Consider the following 22,838-nt stretch of genomic DNA (forward strand, 5'->3'; position numbering starts at 1 on the left):
GGATATACATTTGATAAAGTGCAATGCAGTAGTGTCAATGGGAAGAGCTTACACCAAACTTATCCCTACGATAGCACTTTCAGTTCCAAATGTACCTTAAAAAGACATGCTAATGTATTTAATGTAAACAGATTTATGCAATTCAAAGGAGAAGATGAAAAGGAAAATTCAAGTTACTTGTCCAATAGAATAACTTTTTAAAAATGCATTAAACCACTACATTGAGTGAACTTAAAACTCTTTATCAACATTAAGTACCTAATACCAAACCATGGTTGCCTTGGAATCATCCAATCCATTTGCAAGAAGCGTTGCCAGACTGAGGTCACTGGAAAGCATACAATTATTGTCCATTACACAAAGAGTCATTTTCTAGTGTTTCCAGGATAAATATCACTCAATATTACTCAATATTTGTCCTGTATCATCCATAGCATTAGCAATATTAGGCAATGATAACAAGTAACCCCAAGAATTTTGTTCGAAAGTTTAAGAACTTCTCAGGTGGCACTCAAATGCGCTATTTGGACTTTGTTTTAAATATTGTAGTCAAATTTTAAACTTTGTAACATTTGCTTCCATATACAGTTGCAATAAAAAGTTTGTGAACACTTTGCAATTACTTGGTTTTCTGCATTAATTACTCATCAAATGTGGTCTGATGTTCATCTAAGTACAAAAAAGACAGACACAATCTACCCAGACTAATAACACAGAAACAATAGTAATTTTCATGTCTTTGTTTAAGCATTCACAGTTCAGGCTGAAAAAAGCATGTGAACCCTTGTATTTAATAACTGGTAGAATCTCCTTTAGCAGCAATAACCTCCACCAAACATTTCCTGTAGCTGCTGATCAGATTTGCACAACAGTGAGGTGAAATTTTAGACCATTCTTCCATACAAAACTGTTTCAGTTTATCAATATTTCAGGGATATCTTGCATTAACAGCCCTCTTCAGGTCATGCCACAGCATCTCTATTGGGTTAAGGTCTGGAGTCTGACTTGGCCATTCCAAAACACAAATATTCTTATTTGTTTAAAAAAACTATTGTTATTGATTTACTTGTATTTTGAATCATTGTCTTGTTGCATGATTCAGCTTTTATTAAGCTTCAGGTGAGGGACCTATTAAGCTTCAGGACCGCTACCCTGACATTCTCCTGCAAAATGATGATACAATTTTGAATTCAAATGTTCCCTCAACAATTGCAAACTGCCCAGTCCCAAGGCAGCAAAGCAGCCCCAAACCATGATGCTCCTTCCACCGTGCTTCACAGTTGGGAGGAAGTGTTGGTGTGCAGTGCCTTTTCCTCGAAACACAGTGGTGCGTACTTCTGCCAAAAAGTTCAACTTCTGTCTCATCTTTCCACAGAACATTGTCCCAGAAACGTTGTGATACATCCAGGTAGTCTTTTGCAAACTTGAGACGTGCAGCAATTTGTTTGTTTGGAGAGCAATGGTTTCACCGTGGTGTCCTTTCTTGAACACCATTCTTGTCCAGTGTTTTACTTATAGCAGACACATGAACAGAGACTTCAGCAAGATCTAGAGACTGCTGCAGGTCTTTTGCCCTTGGGTTACCCTTGGGTTCTTTTTCACTTCTTTCAACATTGCACTTTGTGCTCTTGGTATAACCTTTGCAGGATTCCCACCCCTAGGGAGAACAATAGTACTGAACTTCCTCCACTTGTAGACAATTTTTCTTACTGTGTACTGATTAACACTCAGGTCTATAGAAATGCTTTTATAGCCTTCTCCAGCTTTGTGCATCTCTACAATTCTTCTTCTAAGGTCCTCTAAAAGTTGTTTTGATCAAGGCATGGTGCACATAAACAGATCTTTCTTGAGAAGAGCAGGCTCTGTCAGTAACTTGACTTTGGTTGTCTTTATAGGGCAAGGCACTTCTACAACTGACAATCTCAAATCTCATCTCAATGACTGGACCACCTGACTCCAAATAGCTTTTGAAGAAGGCATTACCCTTCAGGTTAACATACTTTTTTTGAACCTAGACTGTGACCCAGACCACATTTTATAAGTAATTAATGCAGAAAACCAGGTAATCCCAAAGGGTTCACAAACTTTTTCTTGCAACTGTACATTTTGTCTAGTTTTTACATATGGGTCCTGCCCAGGTTACAAATGCCCACCCTTGGACGAGCATTTGGGAAACCTGTGGGATAGATTTCCTGGTTGCTGCATGGTTGCAGGAATCTTCTATCACTTGGCAGCTCTGTTCAGGGCCGCATTTCCTACTTGTGAACTGTCTGATCACAGGAATGGAACCCTGCCATTACCTGGTGAGAACCTTTATTCAACAAAGTTCGCCACTTCAGTCACAATGCATTTCGTACTACTAAACGTTAGCATCTTTGGGATGGAGTATTGAAAAATCAGTGAGCACTAGAAAGAAAACTTAACTGTGCAACAAATGAAAATGTTTACATCCACCATTACAAAATAGAGTTAACATAACTTTTCTAAAGGAATTGATTAGAGGAAACCAACCCTGTGGAAAATATTATGCTTTGAGAAAAACAATCAACTTTATATTTGTTACTGTTCAACAAAGCCCTTTTTTAAAAAAAAAGGTAAATTACATTCTCAGAAGTATCAATTTACCAATTGTTCAATAAATAAAAATAAGCCTATTTTTCAAAGGAAACAAATCGACATTGTAGTATTGGCACTTTGATTTTATGCATCCATTGGGCATCAGAACAGAAAGATTTCACAGCAAAATCTGGGTCATGACCTAAGCTCTAAACCCAATGTGTAGAGGCCATTCAGCGATGAAAAAATTAACTATCCCCTTAACACTTTTGGACTCTAGCTTCTACAGGCAATGCCCTTTAAAATTCAATGTTAGATCCTGGTTCACTGTTTTCTCCATTGAATTACTTCCAAATGTTATACCAGAGGCAAAAGAAGGGGAAGTGTTTCGACCTGACCAGCCAAAACAAAACCATGACAGTAAGCAACAGCATCTGCAGTTGCTCATCAGCAAACCAGCAGTTATTACAACAGATTTAATTAGTGACAACCTTTATTCAGTTACCCAGATCCCTAATTCAATAAAGGAACTGAGTGGGGTAAACCTTGGACACTTTTTGGACATCTTTAGCACAATCTTTGGACAAGTTACCACATGAGGCTGCTTAAACAGCTATGAGCCCATGGTAAAACAGGAAAGATTCTAGCATGGATAAGGGAGTGGCTGATTGGCAGGAGGCAAACAGTGGGAATAAAGGGAGCCTTTTCTAACAGGCTGCTAGTGATTTGTGGTATTCCACAAGGGTCTGTGTTGGGACCCATTCTTTTTACATTATATGTCATGATTTGAATGATGGAATTGATTGCTTTGTTGCAAAGTTTGCAGATGATATAGAGAGTGATGGAGGGACAAACAGCAGATGATATAGAAATAGGTGGAGGGACAGGCAGTTTCAAGGAAGTAGAGAGGCTCCAGAAGGACTTAAGACAGATTAGAAGAATGGGCAAAGAAACGGCAGATGGAATACAGTGTCGGGAAGTGTATGGTTTTGCACTTTGGTAGAAGAAATGAATGGGTTGACTATTTTCTCAATGGAGAGAAAATACAAAAAAACTGAGGCACAAAGGGATTTAGGAGTGCTTGTGCAGGATTCCCTAAAGGTTAATTTGCAGATTGAGTCTGTGGTGAGGAAGGCAAATGCAATATTAGCATTTATTTCAAGAAGACTAGAATATAAAAGCAAGTAATGTTGAGACTTTATAAAGCAGGCCTCACTTATGAAGTATTGCGAGTAGGTTTAGGCCCCTTATCTTAGAAGAGATGTGCTGAAATGAAGATGATTCCAGGATTAAAAGGCTTGTCAATATAAAGAGCATTTGATGGCTCTGGGCCTGTATTTACTAGAATTAAGAATGCAAGGTGACTACATTGAAACCTATCAAATGGTGAAAGACCTTGACAGAGTGAATATGGAAAGGTTGTTTCCTATGGTGGGAGAGTTAACACCAGAGGACACAACCTTAGCATAGAGGGTCTTCCTTTTAGAATGGAGACGAGGAGGAATTTCTTTTGCCAGTGGGTGGTGAATCTGTGGAATTCTTTGCCAAAGGCAGCTGTGGAGGTCAAGTCTATATTTAAGGCGGGTTGATAGATTCTTGATTGGTCAGGGCATGAGGGGATATGAAGAGAAGGCAGGAGATTGGGGATGAGAAGAAAATTGGATCAACCATGATGAAATGGTGGAGCAGACTCAATGGGTTAAATGGCCTAATTCTGCTCCTATATCTTATGGGCTAAGCTCAAAGTTTACTTCTGAAAATAAATTTTATGCCTGTCAATTAGTGAAATACTATAAATGACCAAATTTAATAATAGAAATTCTATTCAAAACTACAAACAATTCCAGAGCTATTTTTTGTTAGCAGTGCAAATCTCAAGTTCCACAATCTCATTCATGAATTGATTCTATATTACTTTAATGAAAACAAATCTTATTTGCAAATCTCTGCAAACATAAAATCCTATTAATAATAGGAAAACTGCAAGCTTTCTTCCCTAAAGGATACTAGCTGGGGTTTAAGAACAATTCAAAGGCTTCATGCTCAGTTTTATCATTTACTTCAAGATTTCTTAGTATCATTTACTTTAAGAATTCTTTCATAAACTTTTATCTTTTCATTATGGAAATACAAGCACTTCTGTTCCCCTTCAATATTGATCCAGGCCACTGAATGAATGGCTTGTTATTTTCTAGTATCACACTGTACATCATCAATTGGGTGCTATACCTCTCAATTGTACATTTACAACTTTTCATCATGTTCTAATGCTGTACTGAACTGTTTTCAGAAATTTTAAGCTATTGCAAAAAAAGTTACCTGATTCTTACCAGTCAAAAATCACATTCAACTTATTACCCTATGAGATTGCCTTATTATCCAACACATCAATTGAAGTCCTCACCCTGAATCTTTAACCTTTTGCAATAATAAATCCACCATTTTCAAACTCTCCTCATGTAAGGCCATTTCATAATTACTTCAATAGTCACTCCAGTATACTTTTTAAAACCTGAACCAACAAGCTTTTCAAAGAATATCCAAGGAGATTCAATTAATCAGCACCAAGGACAAAAGTTAGTTATATATTGAAATAGAGAAACTTGTAGAAAAGTTAATTCCAGTGCCAAAACCACAGGAAACAATCGAACATGAAACATTGCAAAATATGCTGCAAATCACAATCTGAGATGTACTGACAATATTTTTGGCCATGGAAATAGATATAATAACCACTGCATAATCTAATTCCATTTTGAATGATTTGCAGGACATATGAACAAGTATGACTAACTACAGAGCTGGCAGAGTCATGGTGGCTAAATAGCTTCTGCTCTGTGGTGTCCTTTTAGGATCCCACAGTTTGCACCTGGATTCTTCTGGCTCTCCAGCTTAAAACATACTTCGACAATTTTTCGGCTGAATACTCCAATTCCATTGTACTAACAACATTAAACTTTAGTAGTAACTTGTAGTAAGTTTTGTCTTGTTCCACACTGCTGCCGCAAAACAACATATTTCACAACAAATATCAATGATAATAAACCTGTGAACTGCCAAAGGAACTTCAGCCTTCAAAGCATAAAACATCAAACTAGGGTCACATGCTCAAAAATCAAAAATGGGTGCCACTAACATGCACCAACACATCAGGATCAGATGTCTGCCAACTTCATACACTTCTCTCAATGTTAAAGCTACCATTCATGCTTAAAAACTTGAAATCATCTTTACTGCAAATTTAAGTAGTACTCACTTTCGATCACCTTTGAAACTTGGTTGCTTTCTTTTTTCACAATAGCGGGATGATGCACTTTCATCCACGTCAGGGTTTCATACTCACACAAAAATCTTACAAGCTTGGCAAAAAGCACACATAAACAGAATCAGGAAGACACAATAGGAGGAGACGATTAGACCCTGATGCTGCTTCTGCACTTAAACAAGGTCATGGCTAATAATCTATATCAGTACCATCCACTCTCATACAGTTCAAGTACACTGCAAATTGCCTTATAAAAGTTCCTTTGAAATCCAGTTTCACCACCTGCTCAATACTCCAAATAAATAATAAATTATTTTTCCCATTCTTCTCCCTCCTCCTCGACTGTAATCTGCAAAAAAAATCTTGTTTTGGCACCTCTGGTAATAAATATACAAACTCTGTCTCCTTCTCTTTCCCCTTCCAACTTTACCAGCCTAGTGTTCTAAACATTGCCTGCTTCAAGAACAAACAGATTCTCCAATTTTGATGGTTATGACATTCTATCATGTGTTTCTTAGAGTCATGCACTACTTTCCATAAACTTTTACCAACTCACCAATTTCAAATACACTACAAGTTCTTTCCAAAAAATGAATGAACAATATCAAACGCTTTGCCAGGCTCAAGAAAAGCTTCTATCCTCGTTATTAGACTCCTCTCATATGCTATAGATGAAATTTTGATCTCCATAAAAAAAGAGTGGATTCTGGACATCAGGGCTAGTACGTTTTGATTCAATTAAGCAGCTACCCCAATTACCTGAAGTTTCATGGAAATAGTTAAGAATGTATAAAACAAACTACAATTTAAGTAAAAAACACTATGTATTTAAATGAAACAGAATGCTATCAATACCACCACAATACAATAAAACTATTAGTTCCTAATAGTTATCAACGGACAAATTGCTGTCATGTTTATTTGATTGACTGTAAATGAACAAAATCAGCGCAGATATCTAGTGCAGATAATGGACTGCCTTCAACAAATGCATCCTCCAAAACTTCATTTTCACTGTAACATTCAAGATTACTGTCGATACCTTCAAATTCTTCATAGTTTCTAACTTGTAGTTAAATCATTCCATTTTCATCTCCGACCATTTCTGACATCTCCAAGCTTGAAAGTAGTGAGCAAAGCAATTCTGAATTGTCCTACTGTTTATTTCTTGCCAACTACTGGTGACAAAAATCACTGCTTTTTGAACACAAGCACACACAATTTTCACCATTTAAAAACTGTTCATTAAGCATAGTTAGTGTCTAACGACTACATAAAGTGTACATATCTGACACTAGTTAGAAACTGTTCGGCAACAGTCTCTTGTCTCAATTAAGCGGCATAGTATCCAAAATAAACAAAGGGAATCCAGGCTATTGTCTCAAATAGTTTTTTTTCTTTTAGAGCTTTCCCAAATAAGCGGCTGCTCCAGTTAACTGATGGCTCAATTAACCGAAATCCACTGTATCTATAAACACATTTTAAACAGCATTTGTTGCAACACAAATCTATTTCATTTCAAAGCTATAGAAAACAGAATCAGAGTAATACAGCTTGGAAATGGGCCCTTCAGCCCAACTTTGTGATCATGTTGTGCACAAGCAAAGCCCATTTGCCCATGTTTGGTCCATTTCCCTCAACACCAATCCATGTACTTATCCAAATGTATTTTGAATATTGTTATCGAATGTGCCTCAACCACTTCCTCTTGCAAGTCATTCCATATTCAAACCACCCACACACTGCATGAAGCTACCCCTTAGGCCCTTTTACTATCTTTCACCTCGCATCTTAAACCAACCTTTTAGCTTTTAGTTTTCCTACCCTGGGAAATATAGATGCACCCTATCTATACCCCTCATGATTTTATACATCTATAAAGTCACCCCTCAGCCTTCTTCACTCCAGGGAAAACAGTCCCAGCCTGCCCAACCTCTCCCAATATATAACCCAAGCCTTTGAATCCTTATACCATCCTCGTAAATCTCTCTGCACTGTTTCTATTTTAACTTCTGTAAAAGGGCAACCAAAGCTATACATACTTCAAGTACGATCTTACCAATATTTTGTACAATTACAACACAACTTCCCAACTGCTATACACAGTACCCTAATTGAAGGCCAGCGTGCCAAACACAATCACCTTTCTACTTTGACATCACTTTCAGTAAATTATCCACTTGTACTCCTAGATCCCTCCAATCTTCAGGGCCCAACAACCCACGGTAGAAATCGTACCCTGGTTTGACTTCTCAAGATACAATTCACACTTACAGTTGAAATCCATTTGCCAATCTCCAGACCACTTACCCAACTAATCAATTTTTGATAATCTTCTTCATTATCCAGGATACTATGTATATTAGGTATCAAACTTGCTAAGATTGTTTTGTACATTCACAACCTAATTAATGAACAAAGATCCTAACAGCAACCCCTGTGGCACACTGCCATGCAAGGGCCTTCAGTCCAAAGAACAACCTTCAACCACTAGTCTGTTTCTACCATTAAGTCAATTACAAATCCAATTGGTCACCTCTCCATGGATCCCATACAATCTGATTTTCCAAACTAGCTTACCATGTGAGACCTTGTGAAAGACCTTGTTAAAATCAACATAGACAAAATCCACTGCCCTACCCTCATCTTCCCCCCACCCCCAAAAAAACAGAGGACATGACTTCCCACACACAGACATGCTGAATTAGATCTTGCTTATCCAAGTGTTGATAGGCTCCATCTCTCTGAGTTCCCGCCAATAATCTACCGACCACTGATGCCAAACTTGCCAGTTTGTATTTCTTGGTTTGGCTTTGCTTCCCTTCTTAAACAACACTGGCCACCCACCAAGTTCATATGCAACTTCATCTGTAGCTAAAGATGAAACAAATACCCTCTGCAATTTCCTCTCTAGCTTCCTACAATGTCCAAGGATTTGGCGATTTATCCACTTTGACCCACTTTCAGACCACCAATATCTCTGTACTACTAATTTGTATGTAGTCAAAGACAGCACTTTACTTCCCTCATTTCTATGGCAACCATCATCTTCAGGATAAAAGCTGAAAAGACATATTCATTAGAAACCCTGCCCATTTTTTGTGGTTCCAAAGACAGCCATCCTCTAGACTTTCATGGTGTCAGTCTGTTAGATATTTCCCAACCTCTGAATATTATTCTTATTAACATCCTAACACTCAATTTATTTTCCTTAGGTGTTACATAGTTTATTTAATAAGTTTTCTAGTGAACCCAGTGACTAAATTTGCAGCACAAGAAATGTGGTCCCAATGAATTGAAGGTAACTTGGGGAATGAGTTGAGTTTAAAAAGAATCACTAGCTACAGAACCAGGCAATTTTTGCAAAAAGAACACAGGAATCAAATTCCAGGTGAATTTAAAAGGAAAGCTGGGAACATGACTATGGTGCATTTCAAGGTAGTATAAGAAAACGCAATATGCCTCATCTTTGAATACCAGATTGAGTTCTTTCTGAATCTGAAAAAAATCATACAAAGTCTACCTGCACTGATGGCAAGTAATAACTCATACTTGACATTAAATTTCACTTTGGGGAGGGGGTGGGAAGGGAAGAAGGTAGAGAGAAAGTTGGATATTCTGTAGTATAGGTCACTTCCTTATACTTTAAAGGCTTCCCACGTTGACAATACACAAGTCCGATGCATCTCCAGTTGTCAAACAGAACAGCTCACTAGATTAGTACTCCAACCTCTATCCTAAATATTCACTTCCCCCATCAGCAGGAAGTATCTGCTGCCTACACCATCTATAAAATACAATGCAGTTGCTAAATTAGGCTACTTTATAAGCATTGCCCAAACTTGCAACCTTCACCACTGAGAACATGGGCTTTAGGCAGAGGGGAACCTATAGAAGGTGTTGCTCCCCCAAGTCTAACACTCTCAACTTAGAAATATATTACTGCTCCTACATCACCAGTGGATCAAAATCATAGAACACAAGCCACAATGGTACAGTGGGAAAATCTTCACAAGAACTCCAACAATTTAAGGTCTCGATTTATTACTACCTTTGACTGCAATTGTGAAATAATTGACACATTGTGAGCAACAAGAACCTAAAAATTGAAACAATCACCACAGTAGCTAGAAGAAATAAAGCAGCAAACTAATGGATTGGAAAGTATTAAAAAAATGCTGACATACTCAAGGAATTGTGGAACTCCTAGAACAGTAGCAGAAAACATATTTAATATTACACTCACAAGAAAGCTTAGAAGATTTGAAAAGCTTCTATTACAAACTAGTATTTTTACATTTTGCTAACTCTAGCAGCAGACTTTGCTTAAATCCAAATTTTACTACTCATATTCCACATCCTCCAGAGAAAATCTGAGATGTCTTTCTCTGCTATTTTATCATACAATTTTTAAGGTACCCAAGTGCTCCCAGAGGCATATTAAAATACCAATACACTGAAACTGAGTTTTTCTATATCCAAATATTTTATAATTTCATCAAGCATCAAACTCCATTCTGTTCTGCAACATTCAAATCCTTCAATGACTTATTTACCAAATAAACTAGTCATACAAACTGGGCTCTTAACTGATTATGGGTCAGTTTATTGTCGAAAATAGAATTAATCATGCATATCCAAAAAGCTATCTTTACATTTGTCAAACAGGGCAAACAGCCCACCTTGCCACTGAAATACATGGAACGAGTGAAGTTTCTGTATTTATATGGGAGATATGAATTAATTCATCATAATGTTCATATTATTCACCTGAATATCTTTTGAATGATATGCTCAATGACATTTGATAGTAGTCTTTATTAATACTAATACAGCTTGAGTACCCCTTATCCAAAATTCCAAAATCATAAAACCTCCGAAATTCAAATTTTTTTTGAACTCCAAGATGACATCACAAATGGAAAATTCTACAAGATATTGGGAAGGTTCCCAGGTGATGCATAGGTTTCTGTGCAACACAGACAGTTCTGAGAGGTGACCTGACATATGTAATGAACAGAAGTTAATAAAAAAATTTTTAAAAAGCACAAAGTGAAAAATGAAGATCTTAATCGTGTATCATCAGAGTGAACACGTGCCTCTTAATGGTATGCTGATCATGGAACAATCAGAGATCTACCTAAAACTGAAAAATTGAAGGTAATTGTGAATATTCAGCTAGCTGGTTGCAGAAATTTAAAAGGCACAGCAGTAAATTTTTAAAGCATCTGCTGATCACAAAAATCAAGCACCAGATCAAGTCTATGACACTGATTGTTTTTATACCTTGCATAGAACCTTCAAAACAATTTTTAATACCATTTTGTTGTTGATTCATTGTGTTTCAGATCATTGTCTTGTTAAATTCTATTAAGCTTCTACACTGCTACCCTGCTAACATTCTCCTGTAAAGTGTCTTGATACAATTTTGAATTAATTGTTCCCACAATTCTAAGCTAACCAGGCCAAACAGCAAAGCAGCTCTAAATCATGATGCTCCGCCATGCTTCACAGCTGGGATGAGATTTTGGTGTTGGTGTGCAGTGCTTTTTCCTCTAAACATGGTGGTATGTATTTCTGCCAAAAAGTTCAGCTTTATTCTCATCTGTCCACAGAACATTGTCCCAGATGCGTTTAGGAACTTCTAAGTGGTCTTTTGCAAACTTGAGTTGTGCAGCAATGTTTTGTTTGGAGAGCAGTGGTTTCCGTCCATGGTGCCCTTCCATGAACACTATTCATGTTCGGTATTTTTCTTAGTGAACACATGAACAGAGACTTTAGCAAGATCTAGGGATTGCTGCAGGTCCTTTGCTGTTACCCTTGGGTTCTTTATCACCTCCGTCAGCATTGTATTCTATGCTCTTGGAGTGATCTTTGCAGGATGCACACTCCTAGGGAGAGTAGCAACAGTCCTGAACTTCCTCTACTTGTAGACAATTTATCTTACTGTGTTCCGATAAACACTCAGATGCTTTTGTAGCCTTTTCCAGCTTCATCTCTACAATTCTTCTTCTAAGGTCCTTTGAAAGTTGTTTTGATCAAGACATGGTGCACATAAGCAGATATTTCTTGAGCAGAGCAGGTTCTGTCAGTAACCGGAGTTTGTGGGTCTATTTTATAGGGCAGGGCACTCCTACAACCTGCACCTCCAATCTCATCTCATCAATTCCAAACAGCTTTTGTGGAAGGCATTACCCCCGAGGTTCACGTACTATTTTGAACCTAGACTAATTGTTTAAAGAATGTACTCAGTATTGATGAGAGGAAGTATAATCGTTTGTGTGTTATTAGTTTAGGCAGATTCTGTTTATCTACTATGACTTGGTGAAGATTAGACCACATGTTATGAGTAATTAATGCAGAAAACCAGGTATTTGCTAAGGGCTCACAAACCTTTCCTTGAAACTGTAAATTCAGAGTTGGAAATGATGGCAATCCCAAGCTATCTTATATATTCCAATATCTGAAAAAACTCAAAATCCAAAACACTTCTGACTCCAAGCATTTCGAATAAGGAGTACTCGTCAGGTCACCCGTCTGAGTGCTACTGGTACCATGTAACCCAGTACTACCTGTCGCATGGTCGGGTGGTTGGCGACTAAACCGGTTCCCCCAACAGGCTTGCCTGGTGAGGAGGGTGGCCAGACACCCTGCAGGACGAAAAACAAGACCTGTCAAAGAGCGGATGAACCCTCTCGTAGGGTCAACGGCCATCTAGCAAACACTTGCTGTGAAGTGCGGAAAGGGCATCCCTTGCATCGAAGCTTGGTCTGGCCATTAACTGCAACAGAACTTCCCCCAGCCATCTTGGAATTCACCATGCCGCTGGATCCGGGAGGGGTTGTCTAGAGGGTGGGTCTGGACCTGTGCAACCCCCTACTCACCTAAGATCCATTCACGCACACGCCGTTCCTTTCTGAGGAACCACCATCATCCTATGGGATGGACAGCCAGAGAGAGAGACTCAACCTGTACTAATTTCTTCACACTGTAACTTTGAGATTTTGATGCGATTATTTTCCCATCTTTCCTTTCAATGCCCTTCTTTATCCAATCTGTATTGACCTTCATACCATTTTTTGTACAGAATTCACCCATAATTTTATAGTTTGTTCCAACTAGCTCTATACATGGAAACATAGAAAATCTACAGCACATTACAGGCCCTTCAGCCCACAATATTGTGCCGACCATGTAACCTACTCTAGAAGCTGCCTAGAATTTCCTTATTGCATAGCCCTCTATTTCTCTAAACTCCATGTCTCTTTAAAGACCCTTTTCTTTTCTTCTTAACTAGATTTTCCACATGCTTTGTACACCATGATTTTTTTACCCTACCATCCTTTCCCTGCCTCAATGGAACATACCTATGCAGAACATTTGCCACATTTCTGCCGTGCATTTCCCTCAGAACATCCTCTCCTAATTTATGCTGTCAAGTTCCTACCTAATAGTATCATATTTGCCCCTACCCCAATTAAATGTTTTCCCAAATTGTCCGCTCCTATCCCTCTCCAGTGCTATGGTAAAGGAGATAGAGTTGTGATCACTACCTCCAAAATGCTCTCCCACCGAGAGATCCGACACCTGACCAGGTTCATTTCCCAATACCAGATCAAGTACAGGAAATCTTCCTGAACACACCTAACAAGGTCCACCCCATCTAAACCCTTTGCTCTAAGGAGATCCCAGTCAATATTAGGAAAGTTAAAATCTCCCATCACAACAACCTTATTATTATCACCCCATTCCAGAATCTGCCTCCCTATCGGCTCCTTGATGTCCCTGCTACGATTAGGGGGCCAGTAGAGTTATTGTCCCTTTCCTGTTTCTGACTTCTGCCCACACTGACTCAGTAAGATCATTCCTCCATGACTTCCTCCTTTTCTGCAGCTATGACACTATCCCTGATTAGCAATGCCACGCGACCACCTCTTTTGCTTCCCTCCATTAATTTTGCCAAACTTCAATGTTCTATTAAGAATACAGACAATATCTTCCCTAGATCCTAAATGTGTGGCATCCTTATTTTAAAAATCAGGTCCTGTATTAGTAACTTACCATTCTGAAAATGTTTCAGTTTATGGTGGGAATAAAAAAATATTATAAAACAAGGTTGCACATTTTAAATGTATACAAAAGCAAATGTAGAAACAAAGTTTTTCCTTTCTATTCCATGCTCACAATTTGCTTTGTAAAATAAAAAAAGTATATTCAATGTTTGCATATTTATTTTTAAGGATATATTGTATATTACTAAAGCTACAATTAACATAGTAGATTTATTCCCATCATCTTATAGATCCTCTGAATGTCAGGGCCAAGGGAACTGAAAGAAGGTATCAGCAGGGCCACATGAGTATATCATTAAACCACAAATTTAAATATACATTTATTCCTGGAGCATTACTTAAAATTGCTTCAAAATCTGATGGTCCACAGTTTGTAAAATAGCATTAGCATGAATACTCAAAGAGAAACAAAAACAGTGGCAAAGTTAAGGATCACATTTGAATAGACTTCAAATTGGGAGGAAACAAATATATACCAACTCTTATAGGTGAGATCAATTAGGCAATTTACCCAACAGTGTAGCAGCAACTATTAATTTTTACAGAAAACGTAACAGAATCCTTAATACTTATTGGGTGGAGTCAAATATTTATGAAAAGGAAATGGTTTTTGATATTATGCGGTTATATCTATCTTAACAGAAATAGGGGAATGCATGATCAATTTTGAAAAGCACTTTATATAAATTCTTGTGTGGCACTCTATCAAGTTAGAACCTGGCAGACTGAAAGCAATATATTAAAATTGATTAAGGATTAACTAACAGCACTGCATGGATGAGTATTTGGGCCTCATTTTTTACAATTTATGTTAAGTCATTTAGATAAAGGGCCTAGGGGCTGTTCATAACGTATAGATTAGCTGACAGTATAATGGTAATGATAAAGAGCGACTTTATTTGTTCAAGTACACATTGAAATATAGTGAAATGCATCATTTGTATTAACAACCACAGTCAGAGGATTGTACTGAGAATCGCTTGCAAATGTTGCCACACTTCCAGTGCCAATGGTTAATTGGGCCATCGTTTAAACAGGGTAGCCACTTATTTGGAATACTATGCCTCTTAATTGGGACAGGACACTGTTGCCGAAATTTCTAACTAGTGTCAGTTGTGTGCGCTTGTGTGGCTGTTAAGCACTACACCATCTTAGATCGATTTTAGAGACAGTTGTGTGTTTATGCTCATAAAGCAGTGATCTTAGTCACTGCTAGTTGGTGAGAAATAAGCAGCAAGTCAATTCAGAAATGTTTTGCTCACTGAAGTTTCAAGTATTGAGGCTTGTATCTCACTACTTCAAGTTAGGAACAAAGAAGAACTTAAAGGTATCAACAATCATCTTGAAAAGGAAAATTTGGAGGATGCAATCATCTAAAGCACTGTATGAAGGCAGTCCATTATTTGCACTAGGTGTGTGTGGATTTTGTTCATTTACAGTCAAAAGAATACTGTAGTGTACACTCAATGAATTTCTCTGTCGATAACTTAAGAACTATAGTTTTATAGTACTGTAGTAGTATCGTCACTGTTCTAATTTATTCTGCATTTTCATTTAAACACATAATTATTCAGGCAAATGGTAGTTTGCCTTTTTTATACATTAACTATTTACAAGAAACTTAAGAAACTTTGGTTAATTGGGGCAGCCACTTAATTGGGCCAAAATGTACTGGTCCCAATGTGTCTAAATTAATAACAATTCATTGTATTTTTAAAAAAGACAAATTAGGAATGTGGGTCTTATAAACATGACAGACATAAAACAGGTTTTCTTAACTTCTCAATATGAAGGGATTGGGTATAAAATCGAAAGTCACATCTGGCCTGTGCTGCTTGTGACCAAAATTATGTATTACTTCAATGTACTGCTGTAATGAAATGATCTGTCAAAGGCATGCAAAACAAGTTTTGTACCTCACTACTTAAGAAAATAATAATCTATTTCTAAAATTATCTTGTTTTTGGGGGGTGTACAAGAAACATTAGACCAATTTATGGTGATGGGATTATGTTAGAAGAGGCTAAGGCATGCTCCCATAGTTCGAGTCAATGAAAGGGAACCTCAGTGAAATAAAATTTTGAAGGACTCAGTAGCGTAGAGTCTAGGAAGACTTTTAATTTGGCTGAGGAATCCAGAATTGGGTTATCACACAATAAATACATGGGGCAGTGAGGCACTAAGAACTGAAATGAGGAGACTTTTCTACCTTTAAAAGAGCTGCAAAGTTTGGAACTCTCTACTCCATTGATTCACAGATACTCAATTATTAAGTACATTCAAGATACAATGATTAGCTCTTTGTGGCACAGATGTGATGGTTCTGTTGAAGTCCTGCTCACCTGACCTATAACATCTAGAGTCATCCATTTTATCTGCTAAGTGAATTTTCCGACATCATCCCAGTAGCAATGTATGCTCCACCTCTGGCCAACATCAGGCAAGCACTGGAGGAGCTGAGCACTATGATCAGCAAGTATGAAAAAGACATACCCTGATGCTTTCACTACCATTGTAGGGGATTTCAACCAGGCCAGCTTGAAGGAGTCTCCGAACTAAGCATGCATAACATATCACCTGTACAACATTTGGGTCTTTTAGGAGACTCCTGGATAGGTACATGGAGCTTAGAAAGAGGGCTATGGGTAACCCTAGGTAATTTCTAAAGTTAGTACATATTTGACACAGCATTGTGGGCCGAAGGGCCTGTATTGTGCTGTAGTTTTTCTATGTTTCTAACCACAGAAGCCAACACTCGACCACTGTTATAGCACCATCAAGAATGCTTACTGTACCACCTGTGCCCGCACTTTGAAAAGTTCGATCACCTGGCTGTACTTCTATTCCCAGCACATAGGCAGAGACTAAAGACCGCAGCACCAATGGTGAGAACCAAGGTATGATCAAGGGAGGCAGAGGATTGCTTTGTGTCGGTGGACTGAACAATATTCAGGGATTCACCTTCAAATATGAATGAATACGCCACAGTTGTGTCCGACTGCATCAAGACCTGTGTGAATGAGTGTACGTCTTCGAGAACATATCCAAACCAAAACCCATGGATGAACCAGATTTGTAGCCTGTTGAGGGCTAAATCTGTGGCATTCAAGACTGGTGATCCAGAACTGTACAGGAAGTCCAGGTACAACCTCCAGAAGGCTGTTTTAAGGGTGAAGAAAACAATTCCAATTGAAGTTAGATAGAATCGGAAGCACATCAGCTCTGCCTGGGTTTATAAACCACCACTTCCTATTAAGCAAAGCCTAATATCATGAATGGCTTCCAGATGAGCTAAACGCTTTTTACGGTTTGGAAGGCAGAGTAAAACTACACCCGTATGAATCCCTGCAGCATATGGTAACCTTGTGATCTGTCTCAAAGGCCAGCATCAGAACAGTTTTCATGAGGTGAACCCATGCAAGGCATTAGGCCTTGATGGTAAACAAGATGGGGTTCTGAAAACCTGTGCCAATCAACTGGCAGTGTTCAAGGACATTTTCAATTTCTCACTGCTCTAGTTGGTGCAGGTATGATTCTTGCCCTTCAAATGGGTGACAATCATACCAGTGCCCACGAAGAGCAGAGTGAGCTGTCTCAAAGACTATCATGCAGTGGCACTCACATCTATTGTCATGAAATATTTTGAGAGGTTGGTCATGGCCAAAATCAATTCATGCTCAAGGACCTGCAACTTGTCTATCGCCACAGCAGATGCAGCAGGTCTACAGCAGATGCAATTTCACGGGCTCTCCACTTGGCCTTGGATCACCTAGTCAATAGCAATACCTACCTCAGGCTACTGTTTGCTGATTACAGCTCAGTGTCAATAACATCATAGCCTCAGTACTAACCAAGCTCAAAAGTCTGGGCCTCTCTACCTCCCTCTGCAACTGGATCCTCAACTTCCTCACTAGGAGACGACAGTCAGTAGTGTGTATCAGAAATAAAATCTCCTCCTCACTGATAATCAACACCGATGCATGTCAAGGATATGTGCTTAACCCACAGCTCTACTCTCTCTGCACCCATGACTGTGTAGCTAAGCACTGCTCAAACTCCATCTATAAATTTGGCAATGACATAACTATTGTTAACAGAATTTCAGACAGTTAACTAGGAGGTGACAAGAACCAGAGATCAGCTGGTTGCGTGGAGTTCCAACAACAACCTTACACTCAATGTCAGTAAGACTGAGGAATGGACTGTGGACTTCAACAAGCAGAAGTCGATAGAACACACACACCAATCCTTAGAGATCAGTAGTGGAAATGGTGAGCAGTTTCAAGCCCCTGGGTGTCAATATCACTGGCGATCTACCTGGATATATCAATGCAATTACAAAGAAAGCACAACAGCAGTTGCATTTCATTAGGAGCTTGAGGAGACTTGCTACGTCACCAAAGACAATTAAAAATTTTTACAGATATATTGTGGAGAGCATTCTAACTGGTTGCATCACCTTCTGGTATGGCATGGGGGGGGGGGGGAGGGGAGAGGAGGATGGTTACCGAACGGGATTGGAAAAAAGCTGCAGAAAGTTGCAAACTCCTGGGCACTAGACTCAGCATCAAGGACATCTTCATTTAGTACCCCCATCACACAGAACACGTCCTCTTCTCATTGTTACCAAAGAGGTGGTACAGGAGCCTGAAGGCACACAACTTTCTAGGAACAGCTCCTCCTCCAATGCCATCAAATTTCTGAATTCACAATGAATCCATCCACACTATTTCACTATTTTTGCACAACTTATTTAGTTTAATTTTTTATATATTTCTTATTGCAATTTATAGTTTTTTAAAATTATGTATTGCAATGCACTGCTGCCACAAAACAACATAACATATGCCAGTGTTATTAAACTTGATTCCAATACTGCCATCTGGTTCCAAATTCTATATATTGTGGGCTTGAAGAATTAACGTATTTTTGAGAGATGGACCAGAAGTCCTGATAGTTCTTTATTAAAGTCATGCTGGATAGCGAAGGTTTCATTTGGATTAAGAAAATAAAGCATAAAAATCAGAATGGAAACTAGCTGCCAAGCAACCAGGAAGAATGATAATAGGCCCACTAGCTTTATTAAATGGAGTGTATACTTTGGAACAAAATAGCCAGTATAATTGGGCAGGGAGGGGGGCTTATGGAAAGTGTGGCTACAGCAAATTGGATCTGATGTTGGGAAAATACAGGAAGGACACAGAGACAGAAGAACCATGCTCAACACCCAAGCTATAGAGAAACACGTAGCAAAGATGAAGCCCAAGATGCAAAAGGTATGCAGAATGAATCCTGGTATAGTTTTGAAACTTGGAGCTGTGATAACAAGTTATCAGTATTTAAGGAAAAAAATCAATAGTTTGGAAATAAGAGCCAAATTAATGTTTACAAAATTACTAAACCACAATGATTCACTTAAAATAGCTATTAGTTTGAATAGTAACTAACTTTGAAGATACCATGTATCACTCAAGTTTTTTTTCCAATAGGCTTTCAATTAATAAGGTGTGAGAGGGAAGGAGTAAGGAGAGAAGGGGTAGAAATTACTAAAAGTTAGAGAAATCGATGCTCATGCTACCAGGTTGGTTGCTACCCAGTCAGAATGAGATGTTGCTTCTCCAGTCTGAGTTTAGTGTCATTATGGAAATAGTGGAAACTACGGACAGACATGTCAGAATGGAAAGTCAAATTGAAAGGACAGCCAGTGGGAGATCCTGCATCTTGTGGCTGAGTTAAGATGCTCGATACAGCAGTTGCCTAATCTGCATTGTGTCTCACTAATTTAAAGGAGGACCACCAGATACAATAGATAACCCTGAAAGACTCGCAGGTGAAGTGTCACCTCACTTGCAAGGATTGTTTGGTGCCCTGAATGGTAATGAGGGAGGTGTACAGGGAGATGTAGCACTTGTCACACTTGCGGGGTAGATGCTAGGAGGAGATCAGTGAGAGTAGCAAGTGGAAAAGAAAGGAAGTTTGCCTGTATACAAAAACATACAAGCATAAAGAACTCAATTTTTCTTAAAAAAGCCCTAAATCTTACAAGAAATACCGTAGATTTTTTCCATACAAGTTTATTTTTTTTAAACCGGTGCCTTATGTAATCAATATGATTTAATGCAAGGACTTCACAGATTAATACATCCACCATTTAAAGTCTCAGTTGGGAACTAGCAAGGATCTATATGCACACCTTTTGCAAGCAATTTATACAAAACAAAATCAATTTGACAATGTTTAAGTACAAATAAACGAGGCCAAGGTTTTCTTTTTCAACAACATACATTTTGCTTAATACTGAAAGCATTTTGTAATATTTGATGTAGTCTTCTGTCCCAGCTGTGATATCCGAGATGTTTGCTGCAAGTAGAGCAAGCTAGGCCAATGCTACATCAGCTCAGTTAGGGGCATATGCTCAACAGTACAAATAAAATTTCTCAATCTTGCAGCTCGATGCTAATCTCAAACTCCTTTCAGCTTGAATTAATACCTCCTTTGGAAATGACATTTAAGAGCACATGTGGTTTCTTAATAGTTACCATCATATGAATGGAGCTTGTTGGTTGCAAGTATGTAGACTAATGGATTAAACCAGATCTTTTTCTTTATTTGAACCATGTTCTTAAAGTTAATTAATCTGTCGATGTACAAGCACTTCAAACCTTTGATAAAACAGGGTTAATCTGAATAAAAATTTTCAACTGTGGCAGCAGTTTTCAACTTTGCATTTCTGGATATGCTTAATTGCACACATGTACCTCTTGTGGTACTGAATGAACAACTGCAAAGTTTAGCTTCATATACCATCAGCAGGACTTGGAATGCATTCTCATTTACTTCTTGCAGTTTTGGAAGAAAGTTTGGATTGATCACAAGACTACTGATATGAACTCATTCCCATTTACAATATTAGATTTACTATACGAGGAGAATAGAGATTTAAAATAACAGCACATCTCTTAATGCAAGTCTGCTCTGGAATGTATCCAACTTAACTTTCATAAAAATACTCTTGTTCTATCTATACTGAACTATTCCTAAGACTGTGCAAAGCACAGTTTTCACAGATTTCAGAATATTTTGAAATAGTTTAATTATGACCAATAAATACAATAAATTAAAAGCAAAAGATAGAACCAACTTTTGTTTCATCATATTGACCACAGTTTGATTAACTAACACATTCATATCCCATCATCAGCAATAGCATACATTAACTTCAAATCTAGTAAGTAACTAGCAAAACAAGAAAAAATGTTATTTCTGGCATTAAAGCAATTACAATCAAGTTTCACTTACATGGAGCATTTTAGCAGGGAAAATGTAGCTAGTTTTATAAACAGATTGTATAAACATTCACTGGAAGATAAAAACAGACTAAATCAACATCTTACCAAATAACAGAACAAGTATGAAAACATTAAGAGGCTACTTATGTTCAAGCATAGCTTTGCCACAAAACATCATTAAGCCCAGTAATAACAATGGATTTTACTGCAGTCAGTAGTACCAAGCCATTTACCTGTATTCTCGAGCCTCATCGAATCGCCTTGTTGGACCAGCACGTTGTGGTGCTGTTTCCATGAGCAATTTCTGCGTAAGCCTGCTTACAGTAGCCAAATCTCTCCCTTTTTGTTCTTCTGTGTCTTGGTCACATTTCCATTCCTCATCTTCATTCAATGTAGGTAAATATCCTAATAAAGCTTTTCCTGTCCCAGACCCTGAGCTTTGATCACTAAACAACTTTGGACTTTCGCCACCTGTCCTTGTATATTCCAAATAAATATCAGACTTCAGGAATACAGGGTAGGTGTTCTCCTCCATCATTGTCTGAATTTCAGTTTGGGCCTGGTCAAACATAGCAGGATCTATCTGTTGCTTCATAACACAATCCTTAATGAAACTTTTTGTGGCTGGTTTGATCTGCCTAGATACAATACCATTATTGTCCAGAATGTACTTCTTGTATATGGCTTTTGCTAATTTCAGCCTCTTTTCTTCATTAGAATCATTAGGTTCCAGTTTCCTGAATCCACTGCATGCAAACCAAAAATCCAGAAGGTCCGCACAGTCTTCTTGCTTTAAAAAAGTCCTGAATAAATTTATTCCATCCTGATCATCCAACAAAGAGTGCAATGACTCTGCCCATTTCAGGTATGGGGGTGTTGGGGAAGCACTCCCCTCTGGTTCATAACCCAAATCCAAATCTGGCCTCCGTGGGGTTGCTGTTGAAGCCTCACTTTTAAGTCCATCATTTTTTATGGGGTAGAAACTGTGGTTTAATTGCCTACTGTCTGTGGATGCCAGTTCACCTTCTTCGCCTGGAACAGGTGGTCTTGGTGCATCTTCAGTAAAACTTCCCCCTAGGTCTGCCAAATACGCCTTTCCCCTTGCACTCATTTTTGTAGCGACCACGCACGCAGCACCAAATCCAGTACAATCCCAATTCTTTCCAGGGTCAAGTATTCAAGCAGAAAACAAATATTGGTTGTATTGTATTCTTCCTGTAATTAAAAACAATAAAAGTTAATTCCTGTAATATTTTAACAAAGCATCTGAAATATTGTGCTTAATTTCAAAGCCACCGATCAGAAATGATGTCGACTTAGAGCCATCGGGTCAAAACAAACATTCTTTTCTGATTCCCCTTCCCCTGTGATATTATGAACAAATGAAAACACAATGAGTATTCGTCTTTTCTCATAATTTTTTAACATCACTTCATCTTAAACATTCATATCCCATTACTGCATCAAAAGCAAACAGTAAACTTTCAACTCTGAAATATAGTATTTTGCACTACAAAAGATGAACACCATTCTTGATAATTCTATAAAGATTTTACTTAGCATTCACTTCACCATTTTCCCCATAAAGGAATGGCACAATTTTCTCCTATGTACCATTTGGGGTTGGTTCTGTTGGTTAAATTGCAATATGAGAAA

At 38.2% G+C, this 22,838-nt stretch overlaps 1 protein-coding gene across 6 annotated transcripts in view; it reads right to left on the reverse strand.

Annotated features, from left to right (window-relative positions):
- axin1 (axin 1) overlaps positions 1 to 22,838 on the reverse strand; it is a 165,207-nt gene that overhangs the window by 122,734 nt on the left and 19,635 nt on the right. For 5 of the 6 annotated variants that reach the window (XM_063059282.1, XM_063059283.1, XM_063059281.1 and 2 more), the window contains exon 2: positions 21,416 to 22,397. In XM_063059282.1, the coding sequence (XP_062915352.1) occupies positions 21,416 to 22,293 (878 nt within the window). In that variant the 5' untranslated portion in view covers positions 22,294 to 22,397. Of the gene's footprint in view, positions 1 to 21,415; positions 22,398 to 22,838 lie in introns of those variants that run through there. The other variant, XM_063059285.1, reaches the window with a different exon arrangement.

Source organism: Mobula hypostoma, chromosome 9 (assembly GCF_963921235.1).
Source record: "Mobula hypostoma chromosome 9, sMobHyp1.1, whole genome shotgun sequence".
In the NCBI taxonomy this organism is placed as follows: domain Eukaryota; kingdom Metazoa; phylum Chordata; class Chondrichthyes; order Myliobatiformes; family Myliobatidae; genus Mobula; species Mobula hypostoma.